At 39.7% G+C, this 19,903-nt stretch overlaps 1 protein-coding gene across 2 annotated transcripts in view; it reads left to right on the top strand.

Annotated features, from left to right (window-relative positions):
- Positions 1-19,903, top strand: part of CHM (CHM Rab escort protein) — a 225,664-nt gene that overhangs the window by 166,284 nt on the left and 39,477 nt on the right. Inside the window, exons 12-13 of one of the 2 annotated variants that reach the window (XM_070461954.1) lie at positions 8,676-8,772; positions 15,657-17,305. In XM_070461954.1, the coding sequence (XP_070318055.1) occupies positions 8,676-8,772; positions 15,657-15,898 (339 nt within the window). In that variant the 3' untranslated portion in view covers positions 15,899-17,305. Of the gene's footprint in view, positions 1-8,675; positions 8,773-15,656; positions 17,306-19,903 lie in introns of those variants that run through there. The other variant, XM_020889377.2, reaches the window with a different exon arrangement.

Here is a 19,903-nt window from a genome sequence, read left to right as displayed (position 1 = left end):
TTCAATTCAGGCTTTCCTCATCACCATGGTTCATTTTGGTACCCTCTTCCTCCTCATAACCACTGATTCTATCAGTGGAATCTTTATACCTGTGGTTTTTCCTTAATCTGAACACATAAATTCCAAAAGAATGCCCTCTTCTCCTTCTGAAAACCGTTTACAGAACTGATAACATGAGCTTACTCAGTAAGCGTGAATGTCAGATCTAGCCTGTATGCTACTGCTTAAGATAGGTTCTGAAATTTCCTTAAGTTGGAAACTTTCTATTTTATTAAACAAATATGTTAGTTTTAAGTGTGAGTGCAAATTCTTTCATTTAATCATTCAACAGAGAGTGAGTACATTTCACATGCCAGCCAGTGTGCTAGATTCTGAGGAGATAGTGCTGACCATGATAGCATCCGTCCCCTCATAGCTTGCAGTCTGTAGGATAGAGATTGTCTGTTGTTGTTTAGTTGCTAAGTCGTGTTCGAGTCTTTTTCAACCCCATGGACTATAGCCCACCAGGCTTCTCTGTCCATGGGATTCTCCAGGCAAGAATACTGCAGTGGGTTGCCATGCCCTCCTCCAGGGGATCTTCCTGACCCAAGGATCGAACCTGTGTCTCCTGCTTGGCAAACGGATTCTTTGCCACTAATTACTCCTTAAGAATAAGGATGTAGATCCCTCAGGGGGAATGAGGCAGGCTGGGACCTGGGACACTTTGCTGCAGTGCTTGCACCTGGACACACCTCTCCTTGATCAGCAAAATACAGAGAGACTATATGGGACTAAACTGTGTTCATACACAGTTGGGACAAATTCTGGACCCCAAAAATACAAAGAGACCAAAAAACCCAACTGCCACTTTTGAAGAGCCTGGAGCAAACAAAGGGTGTTGGGAGCAAAAGCAGGGTACTGAGCATGCCCCCTGCACACAACGAAGCATAGGGATGAACAAGCAAAACACCTAAGCCACTTCTCTGGTCATGTCTCCTGCATTGCAGGTAGATTAGTTACCGCCGAACCACCAAGGAAGCCTGCGGATACAGAAACAGACAGATAAATAGGAAGGGCAGTTCAGCTTGGCAAGTGTCAATAAGAAGTTGTAAAATCGTAGCACTCATAACACTGTCCTGTAATTACCAGTTTACTTGTCTATCTCCCAGTAAACCATAAGCTTTGTGAATGGGTTGAAGAGTGACAGAGGCAGAAAAGTGAAGAAAGCAAAGAACTTCTGAAGAAGCTAAGCTGGGCAGAGTAAGAGAGAGACAGTGATCTCTGCTGAGGGATGTGGAAGTGAAGAGGGCATTTCTTTGAAGTGTTACAGTATATTTCAGCTGTTGAGAATGGGGCCAGCAGAGGACAGGTTGAAGATTCCCAGAAGAAAAGGAAGAAAATTGATGCAGCAAGGTCCAGATAAAGGCTAGGGGGGATGGGATTCAGAGAATAGGTGAGAAACATTGTCCTTAGATGGGATATATGACACTTTGAAATAAGAGGGTGAATGCATGAACACCTTGAGCTGCATGCAACAAATTCTGGTAATTAATTTTTCATTTTTGTTCTGTTACAAATATTTTCTAATTTTCCTTTTTATGGCTTGTTAGATACACCCATCATTTAAAAAAATGGACATTTAATTTCCAAATACGTGTTTTTTAAATTTTATGTATTTATTCATTTATTTTTCGCTGTGCTGGGTCTTTGTTGCTGCATGTGGGCTTTCTCTAGTTGCGGTGAGTGAGGGTTACTCTCTAGTTGTGGTGCATGGGTTTCTCATTGCTGTGGCTTCTCTTGTTGTGGACCATGGGCTCTAAGGTACAGGCTCAGTAGTTATGGTGCATGGGCTTAGTTATCCCGCAGCATGTGGAATCTTCCCAGACCAGGGATCAAACCTGTGTCCCCTGCATTGGGAGATGGATTCTTAACCACTGGACCACCAGGGAGGTCCTACATGGGGTTTTTTAAGTATCTTTGATATTAATTTCTCATTTATTCTCTGCTTTATTTCTGCTTTATTCTCTGCAATCACCGTGTGTGTTTTTTCAGTCTTCTAACTTCATTGAGGCTTTCAATGGCTAAGTCAAAGATCTCTCTTGGTAAATGTCACATTGTGCTTAAAAATATGTGGCTTATTTCCAAATATCTTTTGATATTGATTTCTGGCCTATCTTCACAGTGATAAAAGAACAGACTCTGTGTGATTTTAATACCTTTAGACTATAAAATTTTTGCACCTTGTTTTATGTCCCTGGATATGTTCCAGTGTCTCCTAGTTTATAGTCTGAGGGAACTTGAATAGAATTTGTATCTTGCTGTTGTGTGAAAATTGTATAAATCTTAATTATGTTGAATTAGTTCATGGTGCTTTTCCTTCTACTTTTCTGTATATTCATTTTCTTAATTTTTAAGAGTTTGATATTGAAACTCCAACCAAAAATCTTCATTTATCTACTTAAATAGTTGTAATATAAAGTAGAACTGTATGTAACTTTGTATTTTCCATATCTCCTATAAATGTGTTATCATTCTTTCATAATTTAAAAAATGAGAAAAAATCAAACTAACACAGAATAAAGATTTTTTTTAAAGGGGAAAAAAAAAGTGAATCTGGGAACATTTGTAGATTTGGGAGTTCCCATCCGATGGGTTCTATTTACTTTTTAAAATTACACGGTGAGGTCACCTCCTGAGAATTGGGGTGTGGGAATGGGTCAGAGCTCAAGGAAAGGAGTAAAATGATCACTATCAAAAGTGACCTGTCTCATGGTCAGATGACTGGGCAGTGTTGAGGGGTCCAGCTGAGTCTGGAGGTCATGGGTTTATAGTAACATTAATTTGCTCCCATCCTTTCAGCTCTTTCATTCTGTTACCCCTTCCCACTGCTCACTGACATGTTAAGAGAGACCTACAGTTCCTTGTTCCCTCTGTTTCCTCCCAGATTACCAGCTCCCTTCTGCCCTCTTCCTTTTCCATGTCCTAGACCACATGGTAGATCTTACGAACTGCTCTTCCTTAAAAACCTTCAATTCCCATGTAATGTTCTTCTGTACCCACAGAGGAAAGTCCCATCCCTAGATGAAGCTCAGATCTGCACTTGGAGCACTAAGGGCTGATTGGGAAACTATACATCCAGATAGACTGGCACCACCACAGTGTTGATGGCACCAACCTCTTCTAGTAGAACCCTGAGTACCTACCAACAGTTAGCTCCTCACTGGCCTCAGACAGCTCCCTCTCACCTCAGAGCTAGTCTTAAGTTTTCACTATTTTTACCCACCCTTAGCCCTCTAACTTCTCCCCCATCACTTTACTCAGAAAAGTAAGGACACCTACAAAGCTCAGTGGCCCTTGATCTCCTGCCCCACCACCCACAACTTAGATACACGAGCATAGAGACTAATGAGGGGGCTCCCCCTCCTTATCCAAGGCCAATCCCTTTTACAAGCACCTTTGACACACACATGTGCCCACACCACCCAGTATGCCTGCTCTCTCTCCTGCATCTTCAGCCTCTCCCAACTATTGGTACCTTCCCCTCAACCTGTACACATGTATTAGCATTTTCTGTTCCAAAAATTAAAATTAAAAAAAAAAACAGAAAAATGCTCTTTGAGTCTGTACCTATTTGCAGCTAGTATCCAATCTCTCCCCTGCCCTTATCAATATTTTTGAGATGGTATCTCTCCTTGCTGCCTCCAGCTCCTTACCTCTCATTATTTCTAGATCAACCTGGCTTCTACTATCAAATTCCTACCACAGCTTCTCTTCATAAATTTATTAATAACTTCATATTAGTTCGGACCACAGGACATTTTTGGGTTTTGTTTCCTAAGTATTTCTGGTATGTCTGACAGTGTTGACAGTTCCCTTTCTCTTGAAACTCTACTCCTTTGACTACCACGACACTTTGTTCTCCTGGTTCTCCTCATAACTCCCTGGCTATTTCCTCTTTACTTCCTCTGTGGGCTCTATCCTCCTCCTAAATATCAGGCCACCTCAGGGTTCTGAGTACAGTCCACCATACCTCTTACTCTGCATGCTTGCCACTTGACTCCATGTACTTTTATGATTTCCGACTCTGCATAGCCTTCCTTGTCTATACCTCCTGGGACTGTTAGCCCAAAGGCCAAATTTCCTACTGTACATCTATCCCAAGGACCCCTCAAACTGAACATACTCAGGGCTGAACTCACCATCTTCCCTCTCAAAACTGCTCATCCAGTGCTTCCTACTTCCATGAAAGCACTGACGTCCTTCCAACATCTACTCCCATCTCGGACATGTCGTGAACCTCCAGGTCCTTGTCAGTATACTTCCTTGAAGTTGCCCAAGTCTGCTTTCCTCTCAATCCTTCTTCTAACTGCTCTGGTTTCAGAGCTCATCACCTCTTCCATCTAACTGATCGCCCTGCCTCTCATCTTGTCTCCTTTAAATCTGTCCTCTTACACAGTCATCAGAGAGATCAGTCTAAAATGTATATCTGGTGTGCCGTTTTTTGTTTCCTATATTTTTTCTTTTTTCTCTTTCTGAATTTTTGAATCATAAATAAATTGATGAGACTTAGAGGAAAGAGTGGTGTGATCACTCACCTAGAGCCAGACATCCTAGAATATGAAGTCAAGTGGGCCTTAGGAAGCATTACTACGAACAAAGCCAGTGGAGGTGATGGAATTCCAGTTGAGCTATTTCAAATCCGAAAAGATGACTCTGTGAAACTGCTGCACTCAATATGCCAGCAAATTTGGAAAACTCAGCAGTGGCCACAGGACTGGAAAAAGTCAGTTTTCATTCCAGTCCCAAAGAAAGGCAATGCCAAAGAATGCTTAAACTGCCGCACAATTGCACTCATCTCACACGCTAGTAAAGTAATGCTCAAAATTCTCCAAGCCAGGCTTCAGTAATATGTGAACTGTGAACTTCCAGATGTTCAGGCTGGTTTTAGAAAAGGCAGAGGAACCAGAGATCAAATTGCCAGCATCTGCTGGATCATTGAAAAAGCAAGAGAGTTCCAGATAAGCATTTATTTCTGCTTTATTGACTATGCCAAAGCCTTTGACTGTGGATCACAACAAACATTGGAAAAGACTTCAAGAGATGGGAATACCAGATGACCATACCTGCCTCCTGAGAAATCTGTATGCAGGTCAAGAAGCAACAGTTAGAACTGGACATGGAACAACAGACTGGTTCCAAATTGGGAAAGCAGTACTTCAAGGTTGTATATTGTCACCCTGCTTATTTAACTTATGTGTAGAGTACATCATGTTAAATGCCAGGCTGGATGAAGCACAAGTTGGAGTCAACATTGCCGGGAGAAATATCAGTAACCTCAGATATGCAGACCACCCTTATGTCAGAAAGCAAAGAAGAACTAAAGAGCCTCTTGATGAAAGTAAAAAGAGGAGAGTGAAAAAGCTGGCTTAAAGCTCAGCATTCAGAAAACGAATATCATGGCATCTGGTCCTATCACTTCATGACAAATAGATGGGGAAACAATGGTAATGGTGACAGACTTTATTTTTTGGGCTCCAAAATCGCTGCAGATGGTGACGGCAGCCATTAAATTAAAAGACGCTTGCTCCTTGGAAAAAAACTATGACCAACCTAAACAGCAAATTAAAAAGGAGAGACATCACTTTGCTGATAAAGTGATAAAGGTCCATATAGTAAAAGCTCTGGTTTTTCCAGTAGTCATGTATGAATGTGAGAGTTGGACTATAAAGAAACCTGAGTGCCTAAGAACTGATGCTTTTCAGTTGTGGTGTTGGAGATTTGAGAGTCCCTTGGACGGGAAGGAGATCAAACTAGTCAATCCTGAAGGAAATCGGTCCTGAATATTCATTGGAAGGACTGATGCTGAAGGTGAAACTCCAATACTTTGGCCAGTTGATGTGAGGAACTGACTCATTGGAAAAACACTGAGCATCCCAAAGAATGCTCAAATTACTGCACAATTGCACTCATCTCACACACTAGTAAAGTAACGCTCAAAATTCTCCAAGTCAGACTTCAGCAATCCATGAACCGTGAACTTCCAGATGTTCAGGCTGGTTTTAGAAAAGGCAGAGGAACCAGAGATCAAATTGCCAACATCTGCTGGATCATTGAAAAAGCAAGAGAGTTCCAGAAAAACGTCTATTTCTGCTTTATTGACTATGCCAAAGCCTTTGACTGTGTGGACCACAATAAACTGTGAAAAATTCTGAAAGGGATGGGAATACCAGACCATCTGACCTGCCTCTTGAGAAACCTGTATGCAGGTCAGGAAGCAATAGTTAGAACTGGACATGGAACAACAACTGGAATCAAGATTGCCGGGAGAAATATCAGTAACCTCAGATATGCAGATGACACCATACTTATGGCAGAAAGTGAAGAGGAACTAAAAAGCCTCTTGATGAAAGTAAAGAGGAGAGTGAAAAGTTGGCTTAAAGCTCAACATTCAGAAAACTAAGATCATGGAATCTGGTCCCATCACTTAATGGGAAATAGATGGGGAAATAGTGGAAACAGTGTCAGACTTTATTTTTGGGGGCTCCAACATCACTGCAGATGGTGATTGCAGCCATGAAATTAAAAGATGCTTACACCTTGGAAGGAAAGTTATGACCAACCTAGACAACATATTAAAAAGCAGAGACATTACTTTGCCAACAAAGGTCCGTCTAGTCAAGGCTATGGTTTTTCCAGTGGTCATGTATGGATGTGAGAGTTGGACTATGAAGAAAGCTGAGTGCTGTAGAATTGATGCTTTTGAACTGTGGTGTTGGAGAAGACTCTTGAGAGTCCCTTGGGCTGCAAGGAGAGCCAACCAGTCCATCCTAAAGGAGATCAGTCCTGGATGTTCACTGGAAAGACTGATGCTGAAACTGAAACTCCAACACTTTGGCCACGTGATGTGAAGAGTTGACCCATTGGAAAAGACCCTGGTGCTGGGAGGGATTGGGAGCAGGTGGAGAAGGGGACGACAGAGGATGAGATGGCTAGATGGCATCACCAACTCAATGGACATGAATTTGAGTAAACTCCGGGAGTTGGTGATGGACAGGGAGGCCTGGCATGCTGCGATTCATGGGGTTGCAAAGAGTTGGACATGACTGAGCAACTGAACTGACCGAACTGAACTGAGAGGAAAGAGTAGGTGTTTGTTTAGGTAAAATTTATCAAAGGGTTTTCAAGAATTGAAGGAATTACCTTTTGATGGCTTTTATAATCTCTCTGTGATTCAAGATATTTACCTTTTCAAGAGTTGAGACAGAAGCCACTGTAGTAGGGGGCCACTTATTATATGTGATAGTTGTCCTAAACAAAAGAAGTACTTAGATGTTGGTCCAATCCTTAAGATACCTTTTCAGTTATATACATGTTTTTAGTCTTAATTGTTTGATAATAATTGTGCAATGTTAGGGGCTTCCCATGTGGCACAGTGGTAAAGAATCCTCCTGCAATGCAGGAGAAAGAGGAGATGTGAGTTGGATCCCTGGGTTGGGAAAATCCTGAAGGAGGAAATGGCAATGCATTCCAGTATTCTTGCCTTGGAAATCCCAGGGACAGAGGAATCTGGTGGATTACAGTCCACAGATTCTTAGAGTTGGGCATTACTGAGCATGCATGCACACATTAAATCCATGTTTTAGTGGCTCCTCTCTTTTTAATGCTTTAGTACAACATTTTTTTTCATAGCAGCAAAAGGAGTTGAGGAATATGGAGAACACTGTTTTTGAGACATTGTAAATCTCCAAATGTATATACAGGTAGTGATAGTAAGAAGGTCATGATTATCAAAAAAAATTTATTTTCAGAACATAAAAGCATTTCCTCTGTTGGCTATCAATATGATGTTGCCAGTTAAAATCTAAACATAATGCTCACAGGTAAAAGTACAAGTAGGGCTTTACTTTTTGGCAATATTTCCAATAGAAAACAATATATTTTCCTCAGATTGAAGATTAAACTGATAATTGGTATTGATACTTTTGGTTCTGTAGAGAAATATTTACCTGACGGTTATTTAAAGTTTTTAAATATAAAGCCATATAGCATATTAGTGGTGCCTAGCACAGCATACTGCATATTAATAGAGTCTCTAAATTAATTTGAAGCCATTCATTTTGAAATATTTTTGTATTTGTTTAGCTATACTTTAGTATATGTTGATATATGCTTTGCTTATTTCAGTATCTTTGCAATTTTTTTTTAGGTTACATTTCAAATTTTTAGTACTCTATAACTTCTATTTTTAGCCATCATGAATAATCAAAATTAATTTAATGTGCTGTGATTGAAACAATGAAGTGCATACAATTCAGAAATAATGAATTGTGCCTTTATTGTGCCTTCGGTAGGGGGCACAATAAATTGTTTAAGCCTTTGGAACAAAATGAAGTAATTAATCACACCTTTTGAAAGTGAAAGGTGAAAGTGAAAGATTTAATTAATATTAAATATATTTGAAATATTTATTGTCCATGAGTTTTAGGACTGCAGTATGTATCATGTATAATTATATCAATAACTTGACACATGTGCATGCTTTATGTTTCAAATTTTGTTCTAAAATCAGTCCCACCAGCTAAAGTTTTTTCAAACATCAATGAGTGTTTGAAAAAAGACACTCAGTTTGCTCTAATGATAAAAGAATGAAAATGAGATCTAACAGCTATGTTTGATGTTTTGTTTCTGCTTTTTAGATTTCCATTTTGACAGTGCCAGCAGAGGAACCAGGAGCTTTTGCTGTTCGAGTCATTGAGTTATGTTCGTCAACAATGACATGCATGAAAGGCTCATGTAAGCACAATAGAGTGTGGTAGTTTGTCTTTTGTGTTTGTTTAGGAAGTAAAGGGCGGAGAAGGCAATGGCACCCCACTCTAGTACTCTTGCCTGGAAAACCCCATGGACGGAGGAGCCTGGTAGGCTGCGGTCCATGAGGTCGCTAAGAGTCGGACACAGCTGAGCGACTTCACTTTCACTTTTCACTTTCATGCACTGGAGAAGGAAATGGCAACCCACTCCAGTATTCTTGCCTGGAGAATCCCAGGGACTGGGGAGCTTGGTGGGCTGCCGTCTATGGCGTCATACAGAGTCCAGAGTTGGACACGACTGAAGCGACTTAGCAGCAGCAGCAGCAGGAAGTAGCAGCAGCAGGAAGTAAAGGGGGGCAGCAATTCTTACGGTTGTCAGGATTGTATTAATAGAGTTTTGCTGCATATATATTTTTTTAATTCATAGTATTTGTTCACATCATGTAAGTCATACAATAAGTCATTTCATACCTTCCCCTTGCCTCTGAACATTTCTAAAACTAAATCTTCACATGCACCATTGTTAAGCTATCTATCTGTTCTTCTACCTGTGTGTATCCAAAATTTCTGTCTCAGCACTGTCAGATATCATGCCGCCAACAACATATTTCTTAAAGATGTTTCAGTAAGTAAAATAAGCAAGTGTACATTGGCTATCACTATGCCTAGACCTAAACTGTGTATTCATAGAGATTATTAAGAACAGCTGACATTCCCGATTTGAAGTATTCATAATCTTACTGCACATCCAGTGAAACAAGACAATATTAACTGAGTGCACTGTGCTCTGGTAGGCATATCAGGGTAGCTAAAGATGAATACAACATAGGCCGTGAACTTGGGGGACTCACAGTCTAGTGGGACAGATATGACAAATATAGAAGTAGCTGTAAGAGGCAGATTATTAAAATATCACAAGAGAGATACTAACAAATTAGACTCTAGATAGTCTTAGAAGGAAAACATAACAGTATCATCAGTTATGATTATTTTAAATTCTGTAAACTTATATTGAGTTTTACTGCAACTGTTAACATGAATTATGAAAAGCCAAAGACTAATCTGATTTGGCCTAGTCAAGGAATATTTGACTATGCTTACAAGTGTAGGACTATTGCTTCCTAAAAAATGGTAAAAACATGGTCAAACAAAGAGAAGTGGGAGCATGATGCCAACAGGGAGAGGCAAGCAAACTTACCCAATATTGCTATAATCCTAAACTTCCATTTGAAAAAGTAGCTCAAGTTTTTCTCCTTTTATAGTGATATAGGTAAATGTTTACCATATTATTTTCCCCCTATTACTTTAGCCAGTTTTTTTGTGTGTATCAGTTTATCTATGTTAGCATCTAAAATATAAAACTGCACTCATTTTGAATTTTCTAAATTGCATTTATTTTATGTTTGTGAATATTTTTTAAAATTTACTTTTATAGATTATTTTTCTACGTGAAATATTTTATATTCCCAGTCTTAATAATATATATTCACTGTTGACAATTTGGAAGATGTAAAAAAGAAAAGTAAAATTAGTATAATCCTTCTCCTTAGAAATGATAAACACTTGATTATGTTTGTCTTTTTTAGATGTGTATGCATATATATTTTCATTAAAATGCAATACTATTTATATACTATTTATAACCTGCCTTTTAAAAAGACTTTAATACAGCAAAAATCTTTTTGTAATTCTATAATTTTCAATGATTGTGGATATGCCATTTTTATTTAATCCCATGATGTTGAGATTATTTTGAAAAATTTTGCTTAATAGCCCTATAAAAACCAGCCATTTTTATAAGTAAATATTTATGAGCATCAGTTGTTTCTTGTAAGATTTTTTGAGTGGAATTATTGGGTCAAAGTAGTTTTTTTTAATTTTAGAATAATTATGGATTCATAGAATTTGCAAAGATAGTACACAGAGGTCGCATGTATCCTTCATCTAATTTTTTCCATTAGTTAAATTTTACCAAATTATAGTGCAATATCAAAACCAGGAATTTGACATTGGTTCAGTGTGTGTATGCTTTTGCCATATAGATAATGTTTTTTGGTTTTCTCTCAAGTCTACATTCAAGATTTTTCTCCTTAGTCTTCAAGTTATAGAATTTTGATTATGATGTCTCTTGGCATTTATTTCTTTGGATTTATTCTATTTGAAATTTATGCAGTTTCTTGAATCTGCAGGTTTATATCTTTTTTTTCAAATTTGTGAAATTTTTGTCTTTTATTTCTCTGAGTATTTTTCAGTGAACATTCTTTCTCCATCTGGGGCTTCTATGCCATGTCTATTAGATCTTTTCTTTTTTTTAATCAATTAATTTGTTTTATTGGAGGCTAATTACTTTACAGTATTGTAGTGGTTTTTGCCATACATGAATCAGCCATGGGTGTACATGCGTTCCCCATCCTGAAGACCCTCCCACGTCCCTCCCCATCCCATCTCTCAGGGTCATTCCAATGCACCAGCCCTGAACGCCCTGTTTCATGCATTGAACCTGGACTGGTAATCTATTTCACATATGATAATATACATGTTTCAATGCTATTCTTTCAAATCATCCCACCCTCGCCTTCTCCCACAGAGTCCAAAAGTCTGTTGTTTACATCTGTGTCTCTTTTGCTGTCTCATATATAGGGTCATTGTACCATCTTTCTAAATTCCATATATATGCGTTAGTATCCTGTATTGGTGTTTTTCTTTCTGACTTACTTTACTTTGTATAATGGGCTCCAGTTTCATTCATCTCATTAGAACTGATTCAAATGCATTCTTTTTAATAGCTGAGTAATATTCCATTGTGTATATATACCACAGCTTTCTTATCCATTTGTATGCCGATGGACATCTAGGTTGCTTCCGTGTCCTGCTATTGTAAACAGTGCTGTGATGAGCATTGGGGTACACTTGTCTCTTTCAATTCTGGTTTCCTCGGTGTGTATGCCTAGCAGTGGGATTGCTGGGTCGTATGGCAGTTCTATTTCCAGTTTTTTAAGGCATCTCCACACTGTTCTCCATAGTGGCTGTACCAGTTTGCATTCCCACCAACAGTATAAGAGGGTTCCCTTTTCTCCACACCCTCTCCAGTATTTATTGTTTGTAGACTTTTTGATAGCAGCCATTCTGACCAGTGTGAGATGATACCTCATTGTGGTTTTGATTTGCATTTCTCTGATAATGAGTGATGTTGAGCATCTTTTCATGTGTTTGTTAGCCATCTGTATCTCTTCTTTGGAGAAATATCTGTTTAGTTCTTTGGCCCATTTTTTGATTGGGTCATTTATTTTTCTGGAATTGAGCTGCAGGAGTTACTTCTATATTTTTGAGATTAATTCTTTGTTTGCTATTATTTTGTCCCATTCTGAAGGCTGTCTTAACCTTTCTTATAGTTTCCCTCGTTGTGCAAAAGCTTTTAAGTTTCATTAGGTCCCATTTGTTTATTTTTGCTTTTATTTCCATTATTCTGGGAGGTGGGTCATAGAGGATCCTCCTGTCATTTATGTCAGAGTGTTTTGCCTATGTTTTCCTCTAAGAGTTTTATAATTTCTGGTTTTAACATTTAGATCTTTAATCCATTTTCAGTTTATTTTTGCTTGTCAGTAAAGCTTTTGGTTTCTCCTTCACATCTGAATGAGATCCTTGCTTGGTATAGTATTCTGGGTTGTAGGTTTTTCTCTTTCATCACTTTAAGTATGTCCTTACATTCCCTTCTAACCTGAAGAGTTTTTATTGAAAGATCAGCTGTTATCCTCATGGGGATCTCCTTGTGTGTTATTTGTTGGTTTTCCCTTGCTGCTTTTAGTATTTGGTTTTTGTACTTGATCTTCATTAATTTAATTAATATTTGGCTTTGGGTGTTTCACCTTGGGTTTATCCAGTTTGGAACTCTCTGGGTCTCTTGGACTTGGTTGACTATTTTCTTCCCCATTTTAGGGAAGTTTTCAACTGTTGTCTCCTCAAATATCTTCTCATGGCCTTTCTTTCTGTCTTTTTCTTCTGTGATTCCTATGATTTGAATGGTGGGGTGTTTAACATTGTCCCAGAGGTCTCTGAGGTTTTCCTCATTTCTTTTAATTCTTTTTTCTTTTTTCCTCTCTGCTTCATTTTTTTCCACCATTCTATCTTCCACCTCACTTACCTTCTCTCTCCCTAGTTATTCTACCGTTGGTTCCCTCCAGAGTCCTTTTGATCTCAGTTACTGCATTATTCATTATTGATTGACTCGTTTTTATTTGTTCTAGGTCCTTGTTAAACATTTCTTGCATCTTCTCAATCCTTCTCTCTAGTCTATTTATCTGTAATTCAATTCTGTTTTCAAGATTTTGGGTCATCTTTACTATCATTATTCTGAATTCTTTTTCATGTAGACTCCCTATCTCCTCTTTTGTTTGTTTTTGTGGGCATTTATCATGTTCCATTACCTGCTGAATATTTCTCTGCCTTTTCATTTTGTTTAGATTGCTGTGTTTGGGGTGGCTTTTCTGTATGCTAGAAGTTTGTGGTTCCTCTTTATTGTGGAGGTTGCTCCCTGTGGATGGGGTTGAACGAATGGCTTGTCAAGGTTTCCTGGTTAGGGGAGCTTGTGTCTGTGTTCTGGTGGTTGGAGCTGGATCTCTTCTCCTCTGGAGTGCAGTGAAGTATCCAGTATTAAGTTTTGGGGTGTCTATGGGTTTGGCATGTCTTTGGGCAGCCTGTACTTTAATGTTCAGGGCTGTATTCCTGTGTTGCTGGAGAATCAGCCTGGTATGTCTTGCTGTGGAACTTGTTGGCTCTGGGGTGGAGCTTGGTTTCAGGGTAGGTGTGGAGGCTTTTGGATGAGCTCTTGTCTCTTAATTTTCCCTGGAATCAGGAGTTCTCTGGTGTTCTCGAGTTTGGATTTTAGCTTCCTGCCTCTTGCTTTCAGTCTTACTCTTACAGTAGCCTCAGGACTTCTCCATCCATGCAGCACAAATGATAAAACATCTAGGTTAATAGTGAAAAAATTCTCCACAGTGAGGGACACCCAAAGAGATTCACAGAGTTACATGGGCAAGAGAAGAGGGAGGAGGGAGATAGAGGTGACCAGGAGGAAAAGAGGGGGTGTCAAAAGGGGAGAGAGCAGTCAAGCCAGTAATCACATCCATAAGTGAAAATGGATACAGATTAGATTCTTAAAGGTTCAGTTCAGTTCAGTCGCTCAGCATGTCCAACTCTTTGCGACCCCATGAACCACAGCACACCAGGCCTCCCTGTCCATCACTAACTCCCGGTGTCCACCCAAACCCATGTCCATTGTGTTGGTGATGCCATCCAACCATCTCATCCTCTGTTGTCCCCTTCTCCTCCTGCCCTCAATCTTTCCCAGCATCAGGGTCTTTCCCAGTGAGTCAGCTCTTTGCATCAGGTGGCCAAAGTATTGGAGTTTCAACTTCAACATCAGTCCCTCCAGTGAACACCCAGGACTGATCTCCTTTAGGATGGACTGGTTGGATCTCCTTGCAGTCCAAGGGACTCTCAAGAGTCTTCTCCAACACCACCGTTCAAAAGCATCAATTCTTTGGTGCTCAGCTTTCTTTATAGTCCAACTCTCACATCCATACATGACCACTCCAAAAACCATAGCCTTGACCATTGTTGGCAAAGTAATGTCTCTGCTTTTTAATAAGCTGTCTAAGTTGGTTATAACTTTCCTTTGAAGGAGTAAGCGTCTTTTAATTTCTTGACTTCAGTCACCATCCACAGTGATTTTGGAGCCCAGAAAAATAAAGTCAGCCACTGTTTCCACTGTTTACACATCTATTTGCCATGAAGTGATGGGACCATATGCCATGATCTTAGTTTTCTGAATGTTGCGCTTTAAGCCAACTTTCTCACTCTTCTCTTTAAAGGTACAAAATTGATAACAGATACCAAAAAGCAAAGATTAAAAATCTAGAGTAGAGGTTAGACTCTGAAAAATACAATATTAAAAATATAAAGCAAAATCAATCAGAAAAAATGTATTGTAAAAAAAATATGAAATTTGCTTTAATAATAAGGTATTTTTTTGCAATGTAATAATAGGTTATAAAAATGAAAATTAAAGGAGTAATAAAGAACTTAAAATTTAACAAAAATTTTTAAAAATTAAAAAATGATAATAATTGAAATATATCTGGAAATTTCTCTGGAGTTGTTGAGGGCAATGTGGGGTCAGTTCAGTTTCAGATAGTTCTTTGTTACAGCTTATACTTCTCAAGGTCTGTAGGTCCCTTCCAATGCTTAGTCGATGCTAACTACAGGGTTTTTATCTGTTGCACCTGTCACTTCCAGAGCGGTTCCCTCTTCTTTGTTTATTTGGCTTTCTCCGTTTGCAAGTCTCTTCAGTGTCTAATTTCTGCCCTGACACAAGGGGGAGAGAAGATGGTCACTTATTTAGGCTCAGTTGTTCTGTTGTGTTGTGGGGAGGGAGGAACCCTGCAAACATATATCACTGGCATGTTTGGGGAGTGCTCGCAATGTATGGGCCACACTGGGTTTGCCCCAGCTCACGGTGTGTGTGCTTTCCCGGTCTGCACTGCTCAGCCTCCAGGTTACTCTGCAGAGGAACTCTCCAAGGTGGGCCCTGGGTTGCATGCACTTCCCAGGTCTAAGCTGCTCAGGTTTAGGTTCTCGGGTACTCCACAAAGGCACAGACTCAGTTAGGAATGCATTTTGTGCCCTTCCCAGGTCCGGGCAGCTCAGGTGACCAGGTGCTTGGCAAACGCACTGTCCCAGGTGGGCTGTGCATCTTAATCACCTCCCGGGTCCCAGCCCCTCCATTTCCTGGGTGCAGAGCAAGGGTGCTGTCTCAGGTGTGCCATGTGTCTCCTCTGGGGCACTGATCTCTAACTGTGACCCTCCTGGCAGATATCGACAGTCCAGGAGCCCAGGAAGACTTCGGAGCAACTGTGAGCAACTGGGAGCCTGCTCACAGTTTGGTAGAGGATGCTGTCTCTGAGGCCAAGATTGCCCCTTGCCTTCAGTCTCTGGCTGTAGCCTGCCTGCCTCTCTGCCTCTGTCGGGTGGGCGGGGCCAGTCTGCAGCTGGCTAGCTCTCCTTTGGTATTTGCTCAATCCTTTGTTCTGTGTGCAGGCCAGGTTGTGCCTTAGGTTAGAGCTTATCATAGGAAAGTGTTCTCTCTCTCTCTCTCTTTTTTTGGTTTTTTCTCTCTGACTGTCCCACAGCTTGGGTTGCTATCTCACGTTAGTTCCCTCAGATTGTCCTCAGTGCATTCAGGCTGGGTCCTTACCCTAAGCATGCAACTGGTGCCTCCCTGTTTAGCCCCTGCTTGCTGGTGGCAGGTGTGAGCATCTGGGCTACATCTCTGCTAGAAGTTGCCATTAGGTGCATATTCTGTGTTTTTTTTTTTTTTTTTTATCCTCCCAATTATGTTGCCCTCTGAGATTCCAAAACTCCCCACAGACCCGCCGCTGAAATGCTTTCCTGGTGTTTGGAAACTTCTCCTCCTTCACGTCTCCCTCCCCGGGATGTGTGTCCATCTCTAACTCTTGTCTCTCTTTTTGTCTTTTATATTATGTCTTACCTCCTTTCCGAGAGAATGGGCTGCCTTTCTGACTGCCTGGTGTCATCTGCCAGCATTCAGAAGTTGTTTTGTGGAAGTTGCTCAGCATTCAGATGATCTTTTGATGAATTTGTGGGGGAGAAAGTGATCTCCCCATCCTATTCATCTGCTATCTTAGGACTGCTCTTGTCTATTAGATCTTTTCTTTATACTTCCATATGTCTTTGAGGCTCTGTTCATTTTTTTATTCAAAAATATTTTGATACCTATTGAGAGCAGTGTACCCTGCTAGACACAGTGGATTATAGGAAGGAATATAGCCAAAGTGGTAGCAATACTAAGATAGTACAAGCAAGAAGAATGCAAAGTACATGTATTTCTGTTCATGTTCATTTAGTCTGTTTTGTTCATATTGTGCCATTTCTACAGTTCTACTTTTAAGTCCAGTGATTCTTTCCTCTCTGTACATTCCATTCTGCTGTCGAACCTACCCAGTATGTTTTAAAATTTTGATTATTATATTTTTTAGTTTAAAATTTTCTGTTTGATTCTTCTTTAAATCTACCTGGTGCTTGTGGAATGCATCAGGATTTTCAGAACTCTAATCAAGAAAGAGATACCAAGAGACTACTAATCCAAGATAGATAAAAACAAGAATTCATTATCATTACCAAGATGAACTGATGAGTGATTGTTGTGACTTTTATTTTTATTTTTTAGAATACTATTGATGTTTTAATGTTCTTTTTTTCTGGATTGAAGGAATCCTTTTTTTCGTAAGCTATCTATAAGTTATAATGATTATATATATTGTGCTTTTGTAAACAGATATGAACAATTTATCTTTTCTCAAAAAAAAAACTTTTTTACTTGTTTCCTAATGCTTTCTCTTTCTTTGCTGAGACTGTCTGTCATTTCATTTGTTTCCCACATGTTTGTAATCAATCACTGATGCATTTTTATGATGGTTACATTAAATCTTCAGACAAATACAGCAGCTGTGTTGTGCTGATTGCCTTTTCTTATTGAAGTTGAGGTTGTCCTGGTTCTTGGTATAATGAATAATTTTTTTATTGCCACCCAGGTATTTTTGTTATATAATGGGACTTAGATCTTACTCTTAGGCTTTCTTTGACACTGTTCTGGTAGTGAAAGTGAGTGTTCCCTTGTTACTGCTAGCTGGTAGTAGAAGTCCTGGTTCCCTGGTTGGCCCCTGCTAGCATGCAGAAATTGGAATACTTCCTTATTACTGCTCAGTGATTGTAATCTCCAGTAGGCCTCACTGTTTCCACCCTGGGTAAGAGGAGCAGCAGTGCCTCCATACTGCTCCACATGGCCTCAAAGACACCATGGGGACAGGATGTGGCTTCATGACTGAGGCATTGGTGGCCTCTTCTGACACCACCCCAGTGGAGCTGAGGAGCTCTTCTTTACTGCTGGATAGGGGTGAAAATACAGGATCCCATCATGGTCTCTGCTGATATGGTAAAGGATGGGGGGACTGTTTCCCCTGGTAAATACTGGCTCCCTACTTGGCCTTTAACACCACCCTACCAGGGATGTTGGGACACCTCATTATAAGCTGGTGAAGAATGGAAGTCTACATACACTCCCCATTCAGGCATTAATGAGTGTAGAGGTGGGGCCTTGTTTTTTATGCAATGTTCAGCTGGGATAGAACAATTGCTATCTAAAAGTTTTCTGTCTTGCTAAGTTGCCCCTTTCCTGATCTTTTGACTAGAGAGAGGCAGGCTTTTGTTGGGGCTTTGTTTGTCTGAGTACACTGATGTTTCTGGGTTGCCAGGTTCTCTGGTAACTACTCTGGGATATATGAGGCAAAAAGAAAACTCAGGGAACTCTGCCATTTTGTTCCTTTGGTGTCAAGGTCCCTTGCTGGTCTGCTTTATTTCTTTACTTCAGAATTTTCTATGTTCATTTTATATATTATATCAAAGATTTTTAACTCTACTTAGCAAGACCAATAGAGAAACGTACCTTTACTCCATCTTTCTATAAATGAATGTCCCAAAGTTTCTGAAAGTTTCTGGAGTTTTTAGGGCATTTGCCCCTCTTCCAAAGGTGTATCAAATTACATATCCAATGGTAGTTTATAAGTAAACATGTCTGTTTCTCCAAACATACAAGACCATTGCATATTATCTTACCAAATCTCTATTGCCAGTTTGAAAGTAGAAAATGATATTTTGTTTAAATGTGTATTTAATAAATCATGAGGTTGACCATCCTTTCATAGTGTTTACTGGGTATTTATCCTTTTACTGTGAATTACTTATTCATTTAATTTGTCTATTGTATTGGTTATTCTTTTCTTATCACCTTATAAAATCAATATAAACGTGAAGGGTAAAAAAGAAGAATAATAAAAATAAACATTCATGAAAAGATACTCAGCATTGCCAATTATTAAAAAAAAATGCTAAGCAAGACTACAATGAGGTATCACTTCACACTGGTCAGAATGGCTGTCATCAAAAATCTACAAACAGTAAGTGCTGGAGAGGGTATGGAGAAAAGGGGACCCTCTTATAATGTTGATGGGAATGTAAACTAGTACAGCTACTATGAAGAGCAGTATGGAAGTTCCTTCAAAAACAAAATAGAGCAACCGTATAATACAAGAATCCCACTCCTGGTCATACCTGGAGAAAACCACAGATCAAAAGGATAGATGTACCCCAGTGTTCACTGCACTGCTGTTTACAAGAGCTAGAACATGGAAGCAACCTAAATGTCCGTTGCTGGAGGAAGGGACAAAGGAGGCATATTACTCAACCATAAAAAAAGAATGAAATAATGCCATTTGAAGTGACATGGATGGACCTAGAGATTGTCATACTGAGTAAAGTAAGTCAGATAGAGGAAGACAAGTATCATACGGTATCACTTAAATGTGGAATGTAAAGAAATGGTACAGGTGAACCTATTTACAAAAGAGAAGTTAAGTCATGAAAGGTTGTTGCTGAACCACAAAAGACGCCGTGATTCTTGGCCTCTGGAGGGGAAGAATTCAATCCGGGGCCAGAGACGAGGCTTCATTGCTCAGAGCTTTTGTATTATTCAGTTTTATTAAAGTATAAAAGAGACAGAGAAAGCTTCTGACATAGACATCAGAACGGGGCAGAAAGAATACCCCCTTGCTAGGGTTAGCAATGGAGTTATATACTTTTTAATTAGTTATCACAATGAATCAAAAGTATGTCTTCAAGTTTGTGAAAATTTTACCAGATCCACTCCCATAATATACATTCTGCGATATCAAGATTAGTCAGAAGGTTTTCAGAAAGGAGAAACTGTCCTCAAGCAGGATACATTGTTGGTGTATAATCCCTAGTACAGAGTTTACACTGAGTTGTGTAACTGACTAAGACTAAAGTTGGCTTGGGGCTTCCCTTGTGGCTCAGCTGGTAAAGAATCCGCCTGCAATGCAGGAGACCTGGGTTCGATCCCTAGGTTGGGAAGATACCCTAGAGAAGGGAAGGGCTACCCACTCCAGTATTCTGGCCTGGAAAATTCCATGGACTGTATAGTCCATGGGGTCGCTTGGCTTAAAGCTCAACATTCAGAAAACTAA

The sequence above is a fragment of the Odocoileus virginianus genome, chromosome X, assembly GCF_023699985.2.
Source record: "Odocoileus virginianus isolate 20LAN1187 ecotype Illinois chromosome X, Ovbor_1.2, whole genome shotgun sequence".
Classification (NCBI taxonomy): Eukaryota; Metazoa; Chordata; class Mammalia; order Artiodactyla; family Cervidae; genus Odocoileus; species Odocoileus virginianus.
The sequence above is the reverse complement of the archived record's forward strand: the minus strand, read 5'-3'. Positions and strand labels throughout refer to the sequence as shown.